The 16,485-nt window shown below is 38.8% G+C and overlaps 1 protein-coding gene across 1 annotated transcript in view; it reads right to left on the bottom strand.

Moving 5' to 3' along the window:
- The window catches only part of LOC307157727 (uncharacterized protein), a gene marked incomplete at its 5' end in the record, with an annotated part of 174,088 nt that overhangs the window by 117,371 nt on the left and 40,232 nt on the right, over positions 1–16,485 (bottom strand). Inside the window, 11 exon segments of the mRNA XM_079869651.1 lie at positions 1,368–1,682; positions 2,200–2,496; positions 2,585–2,902; positions 3,152–3,466; positions 3,588–3,905; positions 4,493–4,633; positions 4,765–4,945; positions 8,751–8,976; positions 9,022–9,341; positions 11,763–11,867; positions 15,650–15,709. Coding sequence (XP_079725777.1) covers positions 1,368–1,682; positions 2,200–2,496; positions 2,585–2,902; positions 3,152–3,466; positions 3,588–3,905; positions 4,493–4,633; positions 4,765–4,945; positions 8,751–8,976; positions 9,022–9,341; positions 11,763–11,867; positions 15,650–15,709 — 2,596 coding nt within the window.

Here is a 16,485-nt window from a genome sequence, read left to right as displayed (position 1 = left end):
ATGGGCTTTTTTTTCAGCACCGTGAAAACACATCTCAAGGCCATGTTTTTTTTTCTTTTCTTTTTTCTCATTTTACTGCTCTGCACCTTGTTTTGTTTTTAAAGCACAACTGAGTTCTGTGTGAACGGCACTGTTGCTCACAGCATTTTCAGGGCTAATTCACACCGCAGTAACAGATGCATGAGACAATCATCAGATCACAGTTTTTTGAGGAATCATACCATAATGCTCAGACATTTCACGACCCAACAAATGCAGATGGAAGATGTTCAGTCCGTGGAAAAAAACTGTGACCAGTGGCATCAGACAGTGACAATAACACACTGATCCAGTATGTACACTGAAGTATGTCTGTTGCTCAGCATCTGTCAGTAGCCAAATGTTTGAACTAAACTATTTCTGTTTCAATAAACTATCATTTATTCAAAGAGCTGATGTGATCAGTCATATCATATTTTTACTTATTTGAAAATTAATTGGGTTTGGGAAGCCAAGTAAGCTCTTTATCTCTTCCAACTCTACAAATGCACCAAATATAAACCCCTGCTTAGTGCTTAACACACACAGACATAAACATGCAGCTTTGTGGTTTGGTGGCTGGTAAAGTCTTATCTACAGATTCATCTGATTACGCATCAAAAACTCAGAAACAAAAATAGTCACACCGATCTGACATTCTCAGTGGAGAGACTTTCATGAATATAGAAAACTTTTCATATGATTAAAATTGATAAGGCAAATGTGAATGAAAGAAAAAGCTTTAGTTCTAGAGTGGATCAGATCTGGATCACTGATGTCTCCCCTTATTTCAGGATAAAGTGATATTCATCAGTTCACACTTACATATAATCAGATAAAAGTAAAGAGTATGTGTATTTGTCATTCTGTCCGAGGGGAGGCTACAGGGGATCTCTAAACATACATTGTAACATAATTAAAGCTTTTAACATTTTCCCATGATGACTCACCCCTCTGAGTGAAGTGATATTGTCTGTGATGAATCTCTTGATAAACGGCCTCAGTCGAAGTCCTGTTAAGTCCTGTGTACCAGTCAGAGAGAGCTGTGAGTGTAGACAGACAAACCTGCTGTCAGTTCACAACACATGACTGATCACACACAGAATAACACACAATATGACAGTCTCTGGATCTCTCCTACCTCTCCTCATCACTCTGTTCTGCTGAATCAGTATAAGCAGTGGCACTAAGAGCAGTAAGAGCAAAACTCCCAGTACAACCACAAGCACAGAGAGAGACACTGGAGGAGTGACTAATGTTGATGTGTGAAATTATCTTTTAAATAAAAATATTATTAGCTCTAAATGTAAAAAAAATAATAATAATAATTCTCAGTGTTTTGCTGTGACCTGCACAGGTGAGTCCAGCGTGCTCTTTGTGGGAGCAGTCAGTGTGGTTCTTCAGGGAGAGAGGACAGTCCCACATGTGAATCTCATTCCCTCTGCACTCGACTCTGTTCAGCCACACAACACCTTCACCAGCACCAAAGACTGAATTCCCATCAGCCCTCAGTGCTGCTCCACAACCCAGCTGCCTGCAGACCACCTGAGCATCGCTGATGTCCCACAGATCAGCACAGACTGAACCCCACACAGCGTTATGATACACCTCCAGCCTCCCAGAGCACCGGCCCAAACCTCCACTCAGTCTGAGAGGAACATGATCTAAAACACACACAGAAATCATCACTGACCAGCTTCAGGACACCATTCACAACAAAACACACTGAAACTGAACAAAGAAGGCTTTAAATGTATGATTAGAATCATAAATTTGATTATAATTTCAAATGCAAATAAATTCTTGTTTAAATGCTCATATTTTAATAATTTATTAGGAAATCACAGGCTTACATGAACAAAAATGTAACAATTTATTATTAAAAAACTTACTTGAACACTGTCTCTGGTGAGGAGATGGAGAGGTAGAACATGTCAGACGACTCCGAGGAAATTCAGGACTTTCCTCCACTGAGATTTTAAAATGAAAATAACTGAACATTAGGACTCAGAGTCATAACATCTCTCAAAGAAATATATTATAATGGGAAATTTTAAATCATTTTAGGCTCTTTCTGCTTGTTTTTAAAAAACAGTTTACTCTCCACACTATATACAAAACTTTGTGTTTAAAGTAATATAACTATTGGGACCATCTTACATTATTTAAATATCTTATTACTTGAGCAGGTGATCTTGGCCACTTCATTATCACAGTCATTCTGTCCCCAGGGTGAAGATGGACACTGCCATAGAGTGGAATCATGACGTCGACATTTTAAATAATCAAGCCAATTATGAGACTTTAGTCCCTCTGAATAACTGGGTTCACTGCCAGATCTTCCACAGTTCAGCTCTTGACAGATCAGACTCGCTGTGTCTCTGTCCATCTTGTTGTAACACACATTACCCCAGGATCCATTGTAGAAAACCTCCACATTCCCTTCACAGCCCTCAGTTAACCTGATCTCTTTAAACTCTAGATGGAAAATAATGTGTATTAAACAATTCAAATTCAGGTTGAGCTAAATCGAAAACATCACCAAAATAGTTATTTAACAGTTTACCTGAGCACACGACTCCTACATCATCCTTGTGTTGACAGTCATGTTTCCCCCAGCCTGGAGAAGAGCAGTTCCACAGGGACGTCTCATTCCCCTCACACTCCACCTCATCCAGCCATATGGGTCCAGAACCAGGACCAAACCAGGCTGGTACCTGCTGGTTACTGAGGGCCACTCCACACTGCAGCTGTCTGCACACCACATGGGCATCTTTAATATCCCAGGAGTCATCACACACTGTCCCCCATGAGCCGCTGTGAAAAACCTCCAGCCTCCCTGCACAGTCTCCCCCAGAACCCACCAGCCTGATGGACCCACGACCTGATATTCAGAGACAGAAAAACAGTGCTTGTACATGAACATTATTTATGATTAACAACTGAAGAATCTGCCCAGATGATGATTTTCTCACCAAAGTTTTTGATTGACAGCTGTTGTGTGGAGCTGCAGTTCCTCAGATGAGCTTCACTCTCTGGAGAGAGCATTTATTTGCAATTCAGTATTTATCTAAAATGTATACAACATTTTAATCTGAAACCAATGACTACATCATGGTGTGAATTTGCTCACCAGAGCAGACGACTCCAACATCTCGTCCATGAGAACATTCAGCTCGACTCCATGAAGAGATGGAACATTCTGAGAGTTTTGTTTCATTCCCGTTACAATCAAACACATCAGCCCAGATTTCACCACTTCCCTCTCCAAACCAGTCTGATCCCACAACAGACACAGCAATCCCACAATTCAGCTGTCTACAGAGGACACTGGCAGCTCTTATATCCCAGCATGCATCACACACTGTGCCCCATTCATTGAGGAACCGAAGCTCCACTCTTCCAGAACAGGAGTCTGAGCCGTTTACCAGTCTGAGATCAGTGTAACCTGTGCAGAGAACTGACATCTTATTTAAACATGAAACTAGAGTCCAGATAATTGAGCAATACAACATCAGTATATTAGGTATGTAATTTATCTAAATAAATGCCAAATGTTAATACTTAACCAGAACAAATCACTCCCACATCATTGTCATGGGAACAGCTGTGTATCTGTGAAGATGATCGTGAACAGTCGTCTATTTGAGATTCATTTCCTCTGCACTGAATCTCCTCTGACCAAACTCGACCCTTTCCTTTTCCAAAAGCATCTTCTCCCAGCACCTGTACAGGAGCCCCACAGTCCAGCTCTCTACACACAACCTCTGCATCCTGCTGGTCAAAGGCAGCGTCACACACTGAGACCCATCCTTCTGTACGAAGCATCTCCACTCTCCCAGAGCACAGGTGAAACCCGTCCACAAGTCGAAGTCGTTGCTTTGAGTCTTTGAATTATAAAGACATATAATTAATTAAACATCTCTATTCACCTGGAACACTAGAAAAATCTGTCATTAAATTTTGACATTTTGTATTTCATTAATTCACTTAATCTGCACTAATTGTATCTGTAATTTTATAATATTCATTAAATAAAGAATGTAAATAAGATTGTCAAATCAGACTGTGAATAATAAAAAAGACATTACATATTTAGTGGGGATTCTCTGCATCATATTTTATTATAAGAAAATAAGGAATGGGGATAAACATAATATCAAGAAGAAAATAATTAAACAGATATCATGTTTCATAAAATTGACACTGATGAAGTTTGTCCTCACCAGCATACAGAAACATTACATTGCTTGAGTGAGGATTATGAAAGAGTGATATGATAAGTTGAGGGGAAGCTTACCTGTACAGACGACACCAGCATCTTGACCATGATTACAGTACTGTACATATTGGCTATATGAGCTACAGTCTTTCAGTGCAGTCTCTGATCCACTACAGTGTACATATCCCATTGAAATTGGTCCTGATCCACGTCCAAAGTGAGCTTCATATGTTGCTTTTGCAGCCGTCCCACAGTCCAGCTCTCTACACACCACTGCAGCATCAGCAATATCCCAGCCTAAATCACACACTGTTCCCCACTGACCATCATGAAGAACCTCCACTCTTCCAGCACAGGGATTACTGCCATTCACCAACCTCACACTCACACTGTCTACACATGAGTGACAGGGAGACAACTAGTAAATATACCAATATAAGTGTAACATTACATGTAAATGATTTCAGCTCATATGAAAGAATAAAGTCCCTCTTTATGTACCTACCAGAGGTGCTGAGTTTTACCATATAGCACAGAAACATCAGCATCAGACAGCTCTTCATCTTCTGCTCGACACACACTCGTCAGCTCAGAATGCAGCACAAGTTTCTCCTCTGCTCCCTCAAACACACTGAAGAAACTGGCTCCTGTCAGTCCCCTAAAGAGAGAGAGACTCTCACAGCTGCCAATGACACTCACTGTTCCCTTATTAGACACAACAGAGGAAATCATCAAACACAATCACTGACTAATCAGAGGAGGCATTTTTGATTTACACCATATATATCGAGAGAACATCTGCGCTGATGAACAGGACTCCTCCGCCACCATGAAAAATACACTTCACTGAAGATAGAATCATATCTTTCATAAGTCAGGATGGTGATAATGTCTCACTAGAGATTGATAGAAAATCACTTATATTCAGCATTAAAGCCTGTATCCACACACACAGCATACAAGACTGATGACTGACTGCTCACTTACTGACCCTTTATTTCACACACAAAAATACTTGATCTTTGCTTTAAATATAAACAGTTATAAGAAGTTCTTTTTGGGAGTGACAAATGTGCATAATATTAAGTTTAATACACTGTCTCATATTTTAAAAAAGAGCACAATAAACAGCAAGTTAAAAAATATATAAAATGAATTGGGCTGTTCTGTGTACAACAAACAGAGGCTTATTCAGACAATATTTGTAAATAAACATTGGTTTCTGATCCAGAGGTTCAATGGCTTCATATCAAGCATTTGAGGATGTAGATGTGTTTAATACTGCAATGAGTAATACATCCAGCAGATGGAAGCAACACACTTATTGTAAAGAGAAGTCGACAAGAGTCTTAAAGGAGAACTCCGGTCAATTTTAACATTGAGCTCATTTTATTGTACATTTGGAGTGCTGTCAATACAGAGAACAACTACAAAAATCGGTGTTGCCTACACCGAGTTATTCTATTTTTAAAATTTGCACCCTGTTGACTTCAATGGGGCAAGTACTAAACCTGCTTTTAGGCTCTTAACATCCTTGATGTGTCATTACAAGTGCACAGAAAATGTGAGTGATTCCTTCTGAGTGAACACGAGTGGATCTGACTGCAGTAGATGTAAAAGATATGTATAAAAATGATGTTATTTAAGCCAGCGCAAATACCTGTTTACATCCTGTTTTTCGGTTGAAGTCCAAAGTAGTCGATTGCCGAGTTCACGCGCGTGATCATAGGTAACTAAACCTATGCGCGTGAACTCGGCAATCGACTTCGTGCACTTGTAATGACACATCAAGGATGTTAAGAGCCTAAAAGCAGGTTTAGTACTTGCCCTATTGAAGTCAACAGGGTGCAAATTTTAAAAATAGAATAACTCGGTGTAGGCAACACCGATTTTTGTCGTTGTTCTCTGTATTGACAGCACTCCAAATGTACAAAAAAATGAGCTCAATGTTAAAATTGACCGGAGTTCTCCTTTAACCTTGTGGAAATAATTTGTTCAGAAATAGATAATTTCTCTTTTTACAGCTACAAATCTTTTTGTTTTGATATATATAGTGCTAATGTCACTGAAGATTTATTTTACTCATTGTCTGTACTCTGAGTGATATTTCTTGTAATTTTTTCATTTGGTAATTATAATTTATAAATTAAGTGTTTATTAAATTAATATTATTAATAATAATTATAATTAATTATTATTATTATTGCATAGTCATATTGAATGAGGACAAATATGGATTTCCTTCTTTTTTTGTCCTTAGCTGATCACATGTCTGTTTGTAACAGATACAAATTGGAATGTTACAGCATATCAACATTTAAAACATCACCAAACAAAAATAGAAGATAAAAAAAAAAAAAAAAAAAAAAAAGTGTTACAACACTTCAACATTTTTTATCCATTTTCCACATATTCATCTACATATAAGTTTAATTTAAAGGGGGGGTGAAATGCTATTTCATGCATACTGAGTTTTTTACACTGGTAAAGAGTTGGATTCCCATGCTAAACATGGACAAAGTTTCAAAAACTAAGTTGTACGTTTGAAGGAGTATTTTTGTTCCAAAAATACTCCTTCCGGTTTGTCACAAGTTTCGGAAAGTTTTTTTCGAGTATGGCTCTGTCTTACGTAAGATAGGGCGGAATTTCCTTATATGGGTCCTAAGGACACTTCTCCGGTATGATCGCGGCCGCGCGCGCACTCGTAGACTAGAGCAAGAGAGTGAAAGGGAAGTCAATGACCCGGCTTTTGGGAAGTCAATGTCACCAAAGAAGTGTGTTTTTGGTTGCCAGGGCAAGACAACCCTGCACAGATTCCCAAAGAACCCAGCGTTAAGGAACCCGTGGATGGAGTTTGTTTTCCTGAGCATAAACGGAGTTGTGTAAGACTGTTGTTCCCTGCATTTCGACGATGATTGTTTTCAAAGCCCAGATCGACGGATTTGCAGATCGTCTAATGCTTAAGGATCGAGCAGTCACAATGATAAAGGTTCGCGGTCGTGCGTTGGAACCGGACGGTGAGTAAAACTGTTTGTTGAACAAATGTCTCTGTGTGTTGTCACTAGCTTGGCGCGTTAGCACAGCTAAGCTTCGCCCACATGGCTCGCCTCCAGCCGCTCGTTTTTTTCCGGAAAGACTCGGTACAGCCTATCTTTCTGTTAAAAATTTAATAAAACAAAAGACTTTTTGGAGATATGAAGGATGCAATATTACTCTATAGGTACTCAAGATTAACAGGAGATTGAGTGAAAATGAGCATTTCACCCCCCCTTTAAGATGAAGGTGCAGTGAATTGTTAAATACTGGGTTGTTCTGTATAATAGTGATGTTCTGAACTGGTAAGAGGTTCAGTCACAGTCCTGTTGCATCATTATTTTTTTGCCAATGAGCAAAGTACATCATTTCTCACAAGCCTCTGAAAAACGGTCCAATAATATCACTTTGAATTACAAATAATATAGCAAATGAATTACAACGAATATGGCAAATTGACAGAAAAAGCACACAGATGAAGTTAATAAGCAACAACATGAAAGCAAAGCATATTCTCTTTCAGTTTAAATGTAGAAAATTTGCTAAATGTAATTGATCTGACATATTTCAAAGAGTGACATAAAATATTGATGAATTGCAACTAAAACTTAATAATATGCAGCAATTAAACTCTGCGCATATAAAAGCTTCATATAAAACAATGTGAGGTGGTGGGTGTGGTCACTGACTTAAACAGCCCTGCTCCTCCCCAAAATAATCATAGTCTCCTGTAAAAAAAAAAATAATTAAAAAAAATTAAATAAAAATGAATGTATAAATTTGTTTATAAAGTAACACACTGAACTCATCAATGTTTGAAATACATTACAAAATTTCGTTATGAAAATTAAACGGGACCTATTCAGTGAGAGATAAAGCAGGACACAATAACGTACTAAACAGGTCTCTCACATCTTCACTCACATTATTATACTCCCTCTGATACAAATGTGTCAATCATTATTTTCATAAATAAAACTCACACTGCACTTTAAAGTACACTATTATATACAATATATAAATTATAATGTAATAATGACTGAGTTATTTTATATAAGACTAACTTGAAAAGAAAAGAAAAATACTTTACCAGGGTATATTCGAAAAATGTAAAAACAAAAAAAAAAAAATAAAAAAAAAATTAAAGCTCACCTGCTTTATTATTGAAGAATTGTTGTATGATGATAAAAAACATCATAGGTTATTGATATTGTAACAGTGTGGTGGTATTTGAAGGCTCAAGACAAAGATGAGGGTATAACAATGTTTAGTAATCAAGCTCAGGCAGGACAGACACAACCACAACATTAGTGAGAACCGACAAGGGACTGAACAAAACAGGGAGTATAAATACACAGGATGAAAGGAGGAAACTATCTAGACCCAGGTGGAGGAAGATTAACTAATCAGGGACTAAGAAACACAGGTGCAGACAAGACAGAACATAATTACTGGTGGAGCAGAGAGGCTGACAGACCAGGGTGACATAGCAGGCCTGAAAGGCTGGTGCTGAGCCGCTGGTTTGCGGGACTGAGGGGGAGACGGGGACTCGGATGACTGGAGCGACGATGAGGCGAGCGAGGATGATGGGAATGTCGTAGGAAGGGAGGAGCCCGATGAAGCTGTAGGGGTGCAGGGTGTAGGCGCAGCCGGAATCCCGGAAGTCCAATGCAAAAGCTGGGCGTCGTCCACCGGAGGCTGACCTGGAGAAACGAGGGACTTACAAGGGAGCTTCTGGGCAGACTAGCCGCGGAGGCGATGAGGGAGCGGTGAGCCGAGGCGATGGTGACGGGCTGACAGGCTGAGGTGGAGATATGGGACTGGAGGCCCGAGGTGCAGCTGGGGGCTCGGCCTCACCCCAAGCTGGTGGAAGGGAAGCCCGAGGCGCAGAAGATGAGCTGTACGGAGTGAGCGGTGGAGGCAGAGCCGAGGAGCTGGACCACACCAGTGGTGCCGACGGATCCAGGGGACTGGTCGTGACCAGCGATGGAGACGGGAGTATGAGGTCAGGTAGCCTGCAGGTTTCCGGACGGGACTGGCGAGGAGGATGAAGACTCAAGGGTGGTGACTAGGGAGGGAATAGGATCCGCGGACCACAGATCTATCAGGTCCAGGTCCACTCCTGGCTCTGAGGTGGACTGACCTGCCTGCGTCAACTCGGGGGCCTTGATGTTCTCAGTAGTAATGTTACATATGACACTGAAGCTTCAAAGCGTGTATTGAGTACGAAGTGCAATTTCTCATGAATATCCATGCCGGAGCGCGTATTGTTTTCAGAGAAACATGTGATCAACGAAAAACTATGCCTCACTTTCTTTCCAGTCATGTGAATGCTTCGCTTTGCGTGTCGTAATGTTTAAACCCAGACCACTACTCTACAGGTTTTTGGAAGTTTAAGTCCATTTACTATTTTATTTTTTTTAAATAAATCTATAGCCTATGTTACATGATCAAATATTCTGCCATATAAACAGCATAGAAACCATAAAATAATTATACCACCATTTACTTGTATAAAGCAACACTCTCTTGGTATTTTTGTAATTAGTATTAATATAATTGTTACATTTAATTTATTGCCACACTTTAATATGTGAATTATATTGTCAGAAAACTGAACATTTAGCGTTTAAATGTTACTGTGCGTTCACACCGGACGCGAATAGCGCGTCAAATTCGCGCCTGCCGCGTCTAGTTACGGTGCGTGTCCACTGGCACGGTGCGAGCGGAGCGGAGCGAGCGTTTTCAATTCATTCCTATGGAAGTCGAGCTTCACGCTCGCGCAGTGCATTTTGGGATTGACAGCGGACCGGAGAAAGCGTTGAGAGCGACCGAGAGCGTCAAAAGGTTGGGCAGTTCTCGACTTTATGCAAATATCAAGTGAAAAACGCGGTCGGCAGCCAATTGCTGTGAGGTTCGGGATGTGACGTCTGTTTTGAGAGTTTAAAAATATGCAAATTGTGCCGGAGTTTATGCTGGATTTAGTGCGTAAATCATTTTGTTTACAAATTAGACGCTTTGCAGTTGTTATATATGTTAAAGATTTTATTTTGGATGTGTTCATTGTATTGGCTGGATTTATAAAAGTTTATAAAATTGAAAGGATATCTTTGCTTGGTGCATTTGGAAACAAAGCTTATTTTGCGTTTGCCTACAGCGTAGAGGCTCCGGCGCAGGTCCGACGCAGAAGTATAATGAGGCCTTTATACTTCTGCGTCAGACCTACGCCGGAGCCTCTACGCTGTAGGCAATGCGTTGGTTTTCATTTATACTTCTGCGTCGTTGTCCGAGTTCACACGCGCAGAGGGAGCATGTGAAACCCGAGGGAGCGGTCCTAGCAGACCAATCACAGCGCTTGCGTCCGCGTAGAGTTGACGCGTTGTTACATTTTTGGAGAGGTGCACGTCAGGGTACGCCGAAGGGTACGCGCGCTACACACAGCCTACGACGTAGCTACGGCGTAAGTTCTACGCAGAAGTATAAATTAGGCTAATCAGCCTTAAGCGCGTTCGCGCGAATGATTTTAATGATTGACGCTATTCGCGTCCGGTGTGAACGCACCATAAAAGCTAGGCCTGACGTCCCTATATACCCTAAACCACATGCATTGTTCCTGTTTAGGCCACCTTGGGTTTTTCCAGAGGAACCGGGAAAACACAGTCTTGTGATTTTTATGCTTAGTTTGCAACATGCAATCCTTCATGGATGCAGATAAGTCCTCTTGTGTCACTCTTATCTTGTTTTGTTGTTTCCTTCCATTTTTCTTCTTGTGTGTCCGTGTGTGTGTATGTCTGAGTGTATTTGGAGGTAGCCTACATAGGCCTACTCCTTATTAACCCATTCCTACAATTTCACAAAAGAAAGAGGACTTTCTTATTCAGTCACGTCTGTTTCTGTTTGTTTGGTAGTTACAGCCAGGACATTTACATAACATTTAGAAAGAATGATAATTTCTACAAATATGCCACCAAAAATACGACCTGAGGAGCTTTAGCACTCTCTAGTCAAACAAATTGCTGGAGAGGGAATAGGCTACTGGAAAGAGGTAGGCTACTGAAACGTGTGGTTGCAGTAATACAAATTTTAGCCGAAAGAGGACTGCTGCCTCTCCCTGATAAGACTCTTCTCACAGAAACTGCCCGAGAGAGAGAAAAAGACAGAGGAGATCATAAAATGGAAATCAACTCAAACACAGCAGGCGAAGATCAGATACGCTGATACCAAAAAGACGCTAGAGAGACTGGAGGATGGAGGTTATGAGGCTCAGTGAACCTCTGCTGCTTTAGGACAGTAACGATTACTGATTCACTTCAGTGAAAAAGGATGTGGTTTGTAAGATATGAGAATGGCACAATGGCACAATCATATATATTTTTAATTTATGTTTTTATTCCTTTTCAACATGACTCGGATCTAGTACAATTCATCCCTCCATATTGGTCATGATCATTGTCGAAAGTGAGCATCACCAACTGCACATAATGCTCACAGTCCAGCTCTCAACACACCACTCCAGCATCAGACATATCCCAGAAATCATCACACACTGTTCCCCACTGACCTCTATGAAGAACCTCCACTCTACCAGCACAGCCTGTACACAAGGAACAAGTCTTTTCCATACACATTTTATAGATATTTTATGCTCTCAACTTAAAATGATTTCCAACCTTTAAAAAAATTATTTGCAGTTCACTGTTATGCAATATGACATTAATTTTTCATCAATTAATGAGGTAATTAAAAATGCATGTATAATAATTATGCAAAAAAATTGATAATATGAAAGCACAGGATTAAAGGATAATATAAAATGGTGCCAGCAGCATGTTGAATATTATTTTTATGTGAACAACTTTACTATTTAATAATTAACTTAAAACAAAGATAAGTACAGAGGAAATATGATAGGCTACAGTGAACAAAAACAAACTAAACATAGTAAAGCTTTTAGACCCAGCAAATAAGTAAGTTGTTGTATTTCTATACCGCTGTAAATCATTCTCATACATCTCCATAATTTGTTGCAATTAAATATTGTTCTTACCTTTGGGAACAAGGATGTAGGATGTCGGTTCAGGGTCCTCGGCGGTGCCTCTAACCAGTTCAATCATGAATTCGAATGTGGGCATTTGCCAATATTAATATTCTATGACCAAAATCATGAAATATTTATAGGGAAGAATTACTCTGAGACTTATTTTAAAAGTTTTACGAATCACCACAACATGATTTCATTTTATTTTAAAAAAGATTCAGAATAATACATAGACAAAAATTTCAAAGGCAAAACACGTAAAAGTCTTCACCCGAAGTGTGGCCCCGAAAAACCCTCTTCCAGGTCCTTTATACTAACTCTATCTTTTTGGGCCGCCTTTTAATTATGGGCTGTCATTATAGTACAGACAATTCCCTTATAAGGTAATACTTGGGACTTATCCTAGTCCCTCTACTTAGCATTGCTAAGCTTTTGCCAGCTTTGCACAAGCACACATACAAATTCTCTATTATTGTTGTTCACACTTATTTTATGCAGCACGTAGGAAAAGGCTCATAGTAAGTTCCTCTATCGCAACCCTTTTGACCCTTCTCCGACCTCACACATTTTCTATGTTTGAAGCGAGAGATGTCAAAAGTTCTTCTACAAAACTACATTGGGTTTTAACTCCCCTAAACATGTTGTATAGCCTACTTATAGCTACACACATACAATACACTTCTAAAAATTACCCTTAAGGTTGCTGGCCAAGCTCAAATTAGGCTTTAAGTAGGCTAACTTGAGCTTGCTCTGCAAATTCAACACATCCTCATTTGAACATTTTATTTAATTTTCAACCATAAAACTGTTTGCAATGTTTATTATCTTCTTATTTAATCGTTCAACTTGTTTGATAATCTTTATTAACTGCTGAGCACGATGAATCTGTTCGTCTCGGTAGGGTTGAGCCTTTGTGGAGGACCTTAGCCAGCGCCTTTCTCTCCTTCTCTGTCTTGCGAGCTCTTTTTGCGTGGTCCCTCTGGAGCTGTTTAACTATAAGATCGTCCATAAAAATCTCAACTTTGCCCGTGACTTTAACATTTCTTTTTTTTCTGTTTGTTCTTCATCAGTTACAGTCAATCCATTCAACCAGTCTTTTATATATTCTATTTCTGGGGAGTTTTCAGAAGAAGGTTTTTCAGAAGTAGATTTATCAGAAAAATTCATAATCAACTGTTCGCCAATATTTAGCCTATTACAAAGTAAATAAATAAATAAATAAAACCAGTAAGAAATCTGAGAGGAAGGAATCAAGTTAAACACTGAAGTCTACTTACATTAAATATTTTGACAGAAACTGTTTGGCCCTTTAACTGAACGGGAATCCTCCTCTACCTTACAGAGACACTTTACTGAGGAGACACACACATGATAAAGTGCTGACAAAGTCCAGCTGTCATGAGAGTCAATGTGGGAAACACAAAGTCTGACATCGCAGAGAAGAGATGACAAACACTGACAACTACCCTGGCTTGAGGAGCACTGGGTGTTAATAATATGCTAGGAAAGCATTTACACAGCAAAGACAATTTGTGAATAAAAAAAAAAAACAGAAATATATCACAGAAATGTATTGGTTTTTTTCTTTTTCTGTACAAAAAACACAATGTGTTGAAATACATATTTTCAGCCTTCCCAATTTCCCCCCCAAAATAAAATAAAATTTCCATGTACATAGTCTGTCTGATTTAATCCTTTAATAGAAAATATAGACATCAATTCAAAACAACAATTAAGCAAATCTAAAACAAATACATGAAACAGAGTCTCTTTTAAAAAGCTCTGTTATAAACACTGAAGATTTAAGCTCAGAGTTCATGCCATGTGTTACTTTCTGACTGTCAGAAACTTCTGCAGGACATTAAGTGAACATGCTTTTCTGATAATTGCTCACAGCTGCTGTTTGTTAACATATTTCCCAAAGTAAATTCCAACAGCTTTAAAAGTCCACCAGCAGTGGGTCTGCATTTAAGAGGAGTTATATTTTTATAAGTTGAAGGTGCTGTGAAATGTTAAAAACTGTTGTGGTGGAGGCTTAAAGGTAAAGACATTTTTTCCCCCTCAAATTTGTTCTAAGGCTACATGATAGAAATGTATCAATTCAGAGAAATAGCAAAAAAGAAAAAGAAAAAAGCATGGTCTGCAAAAACTAAATTCTAATATTTTGAAAGCAATGCATTTTTTTTTTCTCAGAAATTATAGCTGAATTAGAAGATTTGAATACAAAGTGCGACATAAAACATACAGCTAAAACATACAGTATATAGGATCTTAAACACTTAAACTCTGCAGACCACTTAAAAACTGAAAACTGATTTGCTCCAGTGGGTGTGGTTTGAGTTATTAAGTCCCTCCCTGTTTTCCTGGCTCCTCCCCCACATCATCATATTCTGTTATTAAAAAACAAGAGCAAATTCATGTATCAACATGATTTAAAAAGTATTATAATGAACACAATGTTTTCAGTCCATTTAAATTAGCCATTGAGACAACAGAACAAGATAAATTTATAATATAAAGCTATTATAAGGACTACACCAAAATTATTCAGTAAAAAAGTGTCAATAACGTACCAGATATGTCACTCATATATTCCCCGACATTCTTCACATCATCATACTCCTCCTGAACACCCTCTAATATAAATGTGTCTATTATTAATTACATGCAAAAAGTCTTCATACTTTGCATGCTACTATAATTTGACAAAAAAATAAATAGGAAAATAAACCCTGTTCTAATAAGTGTATAATTTGAAACCCACACCTGCTTTATCATTGGAGAACTGTCGTACGATGACGACATCATCATAGTTTTCTGCTAAACAAAATAATTTAAAAATTATATATATGTATGTATTGTGTTAAGACCTAACAAAATAATTAAAAGAAATTAACCTGTATCATGATGTCTCCGTTCAGCATTGATTACATCATCATAATTCTCTGAAGTGATTTGTTGCTTTTCTAAATAATTTATTAGAAAAGAGAGAATAAACAGAAACTAATTCACAGGCCAAATAGGTAATTAAATGAAGTGAATTTCTGTGATCAGTTAAAGTCACTGACCTGTTGGGCCTTCAGTGGTGCTGACGTCAGTATAGTAGTCAGCTGTGAATCCTACTGCAGATTTTGATGTGAAAAAGAAAATACACACATACATAAATACCAACATACATACAGTACATACTATTACTACTATACAGTACATACATATTATTGCATATTATTATTAAACACTGCTAAGACAACTTTTTTTATCTTAATGTTTTTAATTTAACAAACATACATACTTTTCTGTATGTAGCGGGTAACATTATTATATTTCAGTCCTCTAACCTGAAAGAAGCTCATCAACATCTTCATACCCAGAATGCTGTTCGGTAGAATGGACACTTCCTGTTAGGAAGAAGCAGAACTATCAGATACATGTTCACAATCACAAATCAGCCAAAACCCCCATATGCTTTGGATCATTTCAGAATTAGAAATCAGAAAGAGCTTAATTGCCAAGTGTGCTTGCACACACACAAGGAATTTTTCTTGTAAATGAAGCTTCCAGTGCACACATATAAATACAACAATGAGACACATATAAAATATGAAAGGTATAAGACACAGATTAGGCATATTTGCAGATAAAGAACATATTTACAGTTAACAGTATTATGTTAATAAATACACTAAACAGTGGGAGTTTTGCACTAAGAGAGGCCTTATGAGGCATTTAACTGTTCAGGAGGGAAATGGCCTGTGGGAAGAAGCTGTTCCTAAGCCTAAATTTTCTAGTGCCTAGATCGTTCTGAATCGCCAGCCGGACGGCAACAGTGCAAAGAGGTTATGGCCAGCGTGAGTGGAGTCTGGGATGATTTTATCTGCCCTCTTCCTCAATCTGGAAGAGTACAGGTCCTGGAGGGTGGGAAATAATCATTTCAGCAGTCCGGACTGTCCATTGTAGTCTTCTGGTGGCTTCTGATTTGGTAGCTGAACTAAACCAGACAACTACTGAATAAAACTGGCTAAGCAGCTCCTGTGGAAAGATGAACTTCCTCAGCTGGCGAAGCATTTTTCTCAATAGAGTCTATCTGGAACTCCCACTTCAGGTCCTGAAGAGATGGTAGAGCCCAGGATCCATGAGGCCAAAGTACTGTTCATGATGGTAAGGGAGGGGAGTG

The sequence above is a fragment of the Squalius cephalus genome (genome assembly GCF_949319135.1).
Source record: "Squalius cephalus genome assembly, chromosome: 4".
Lineage (NCBI taxonomy): Eukaryota > Metazoa > Chordata > Actinopteri > Cypriniformes > Leuciscidae > Squalius > Squalius cephalus.
Note: the sequence above shows the minus strand (reverse complement) of the source record. Positions and strands in the feature narration are given on the sequence as shown.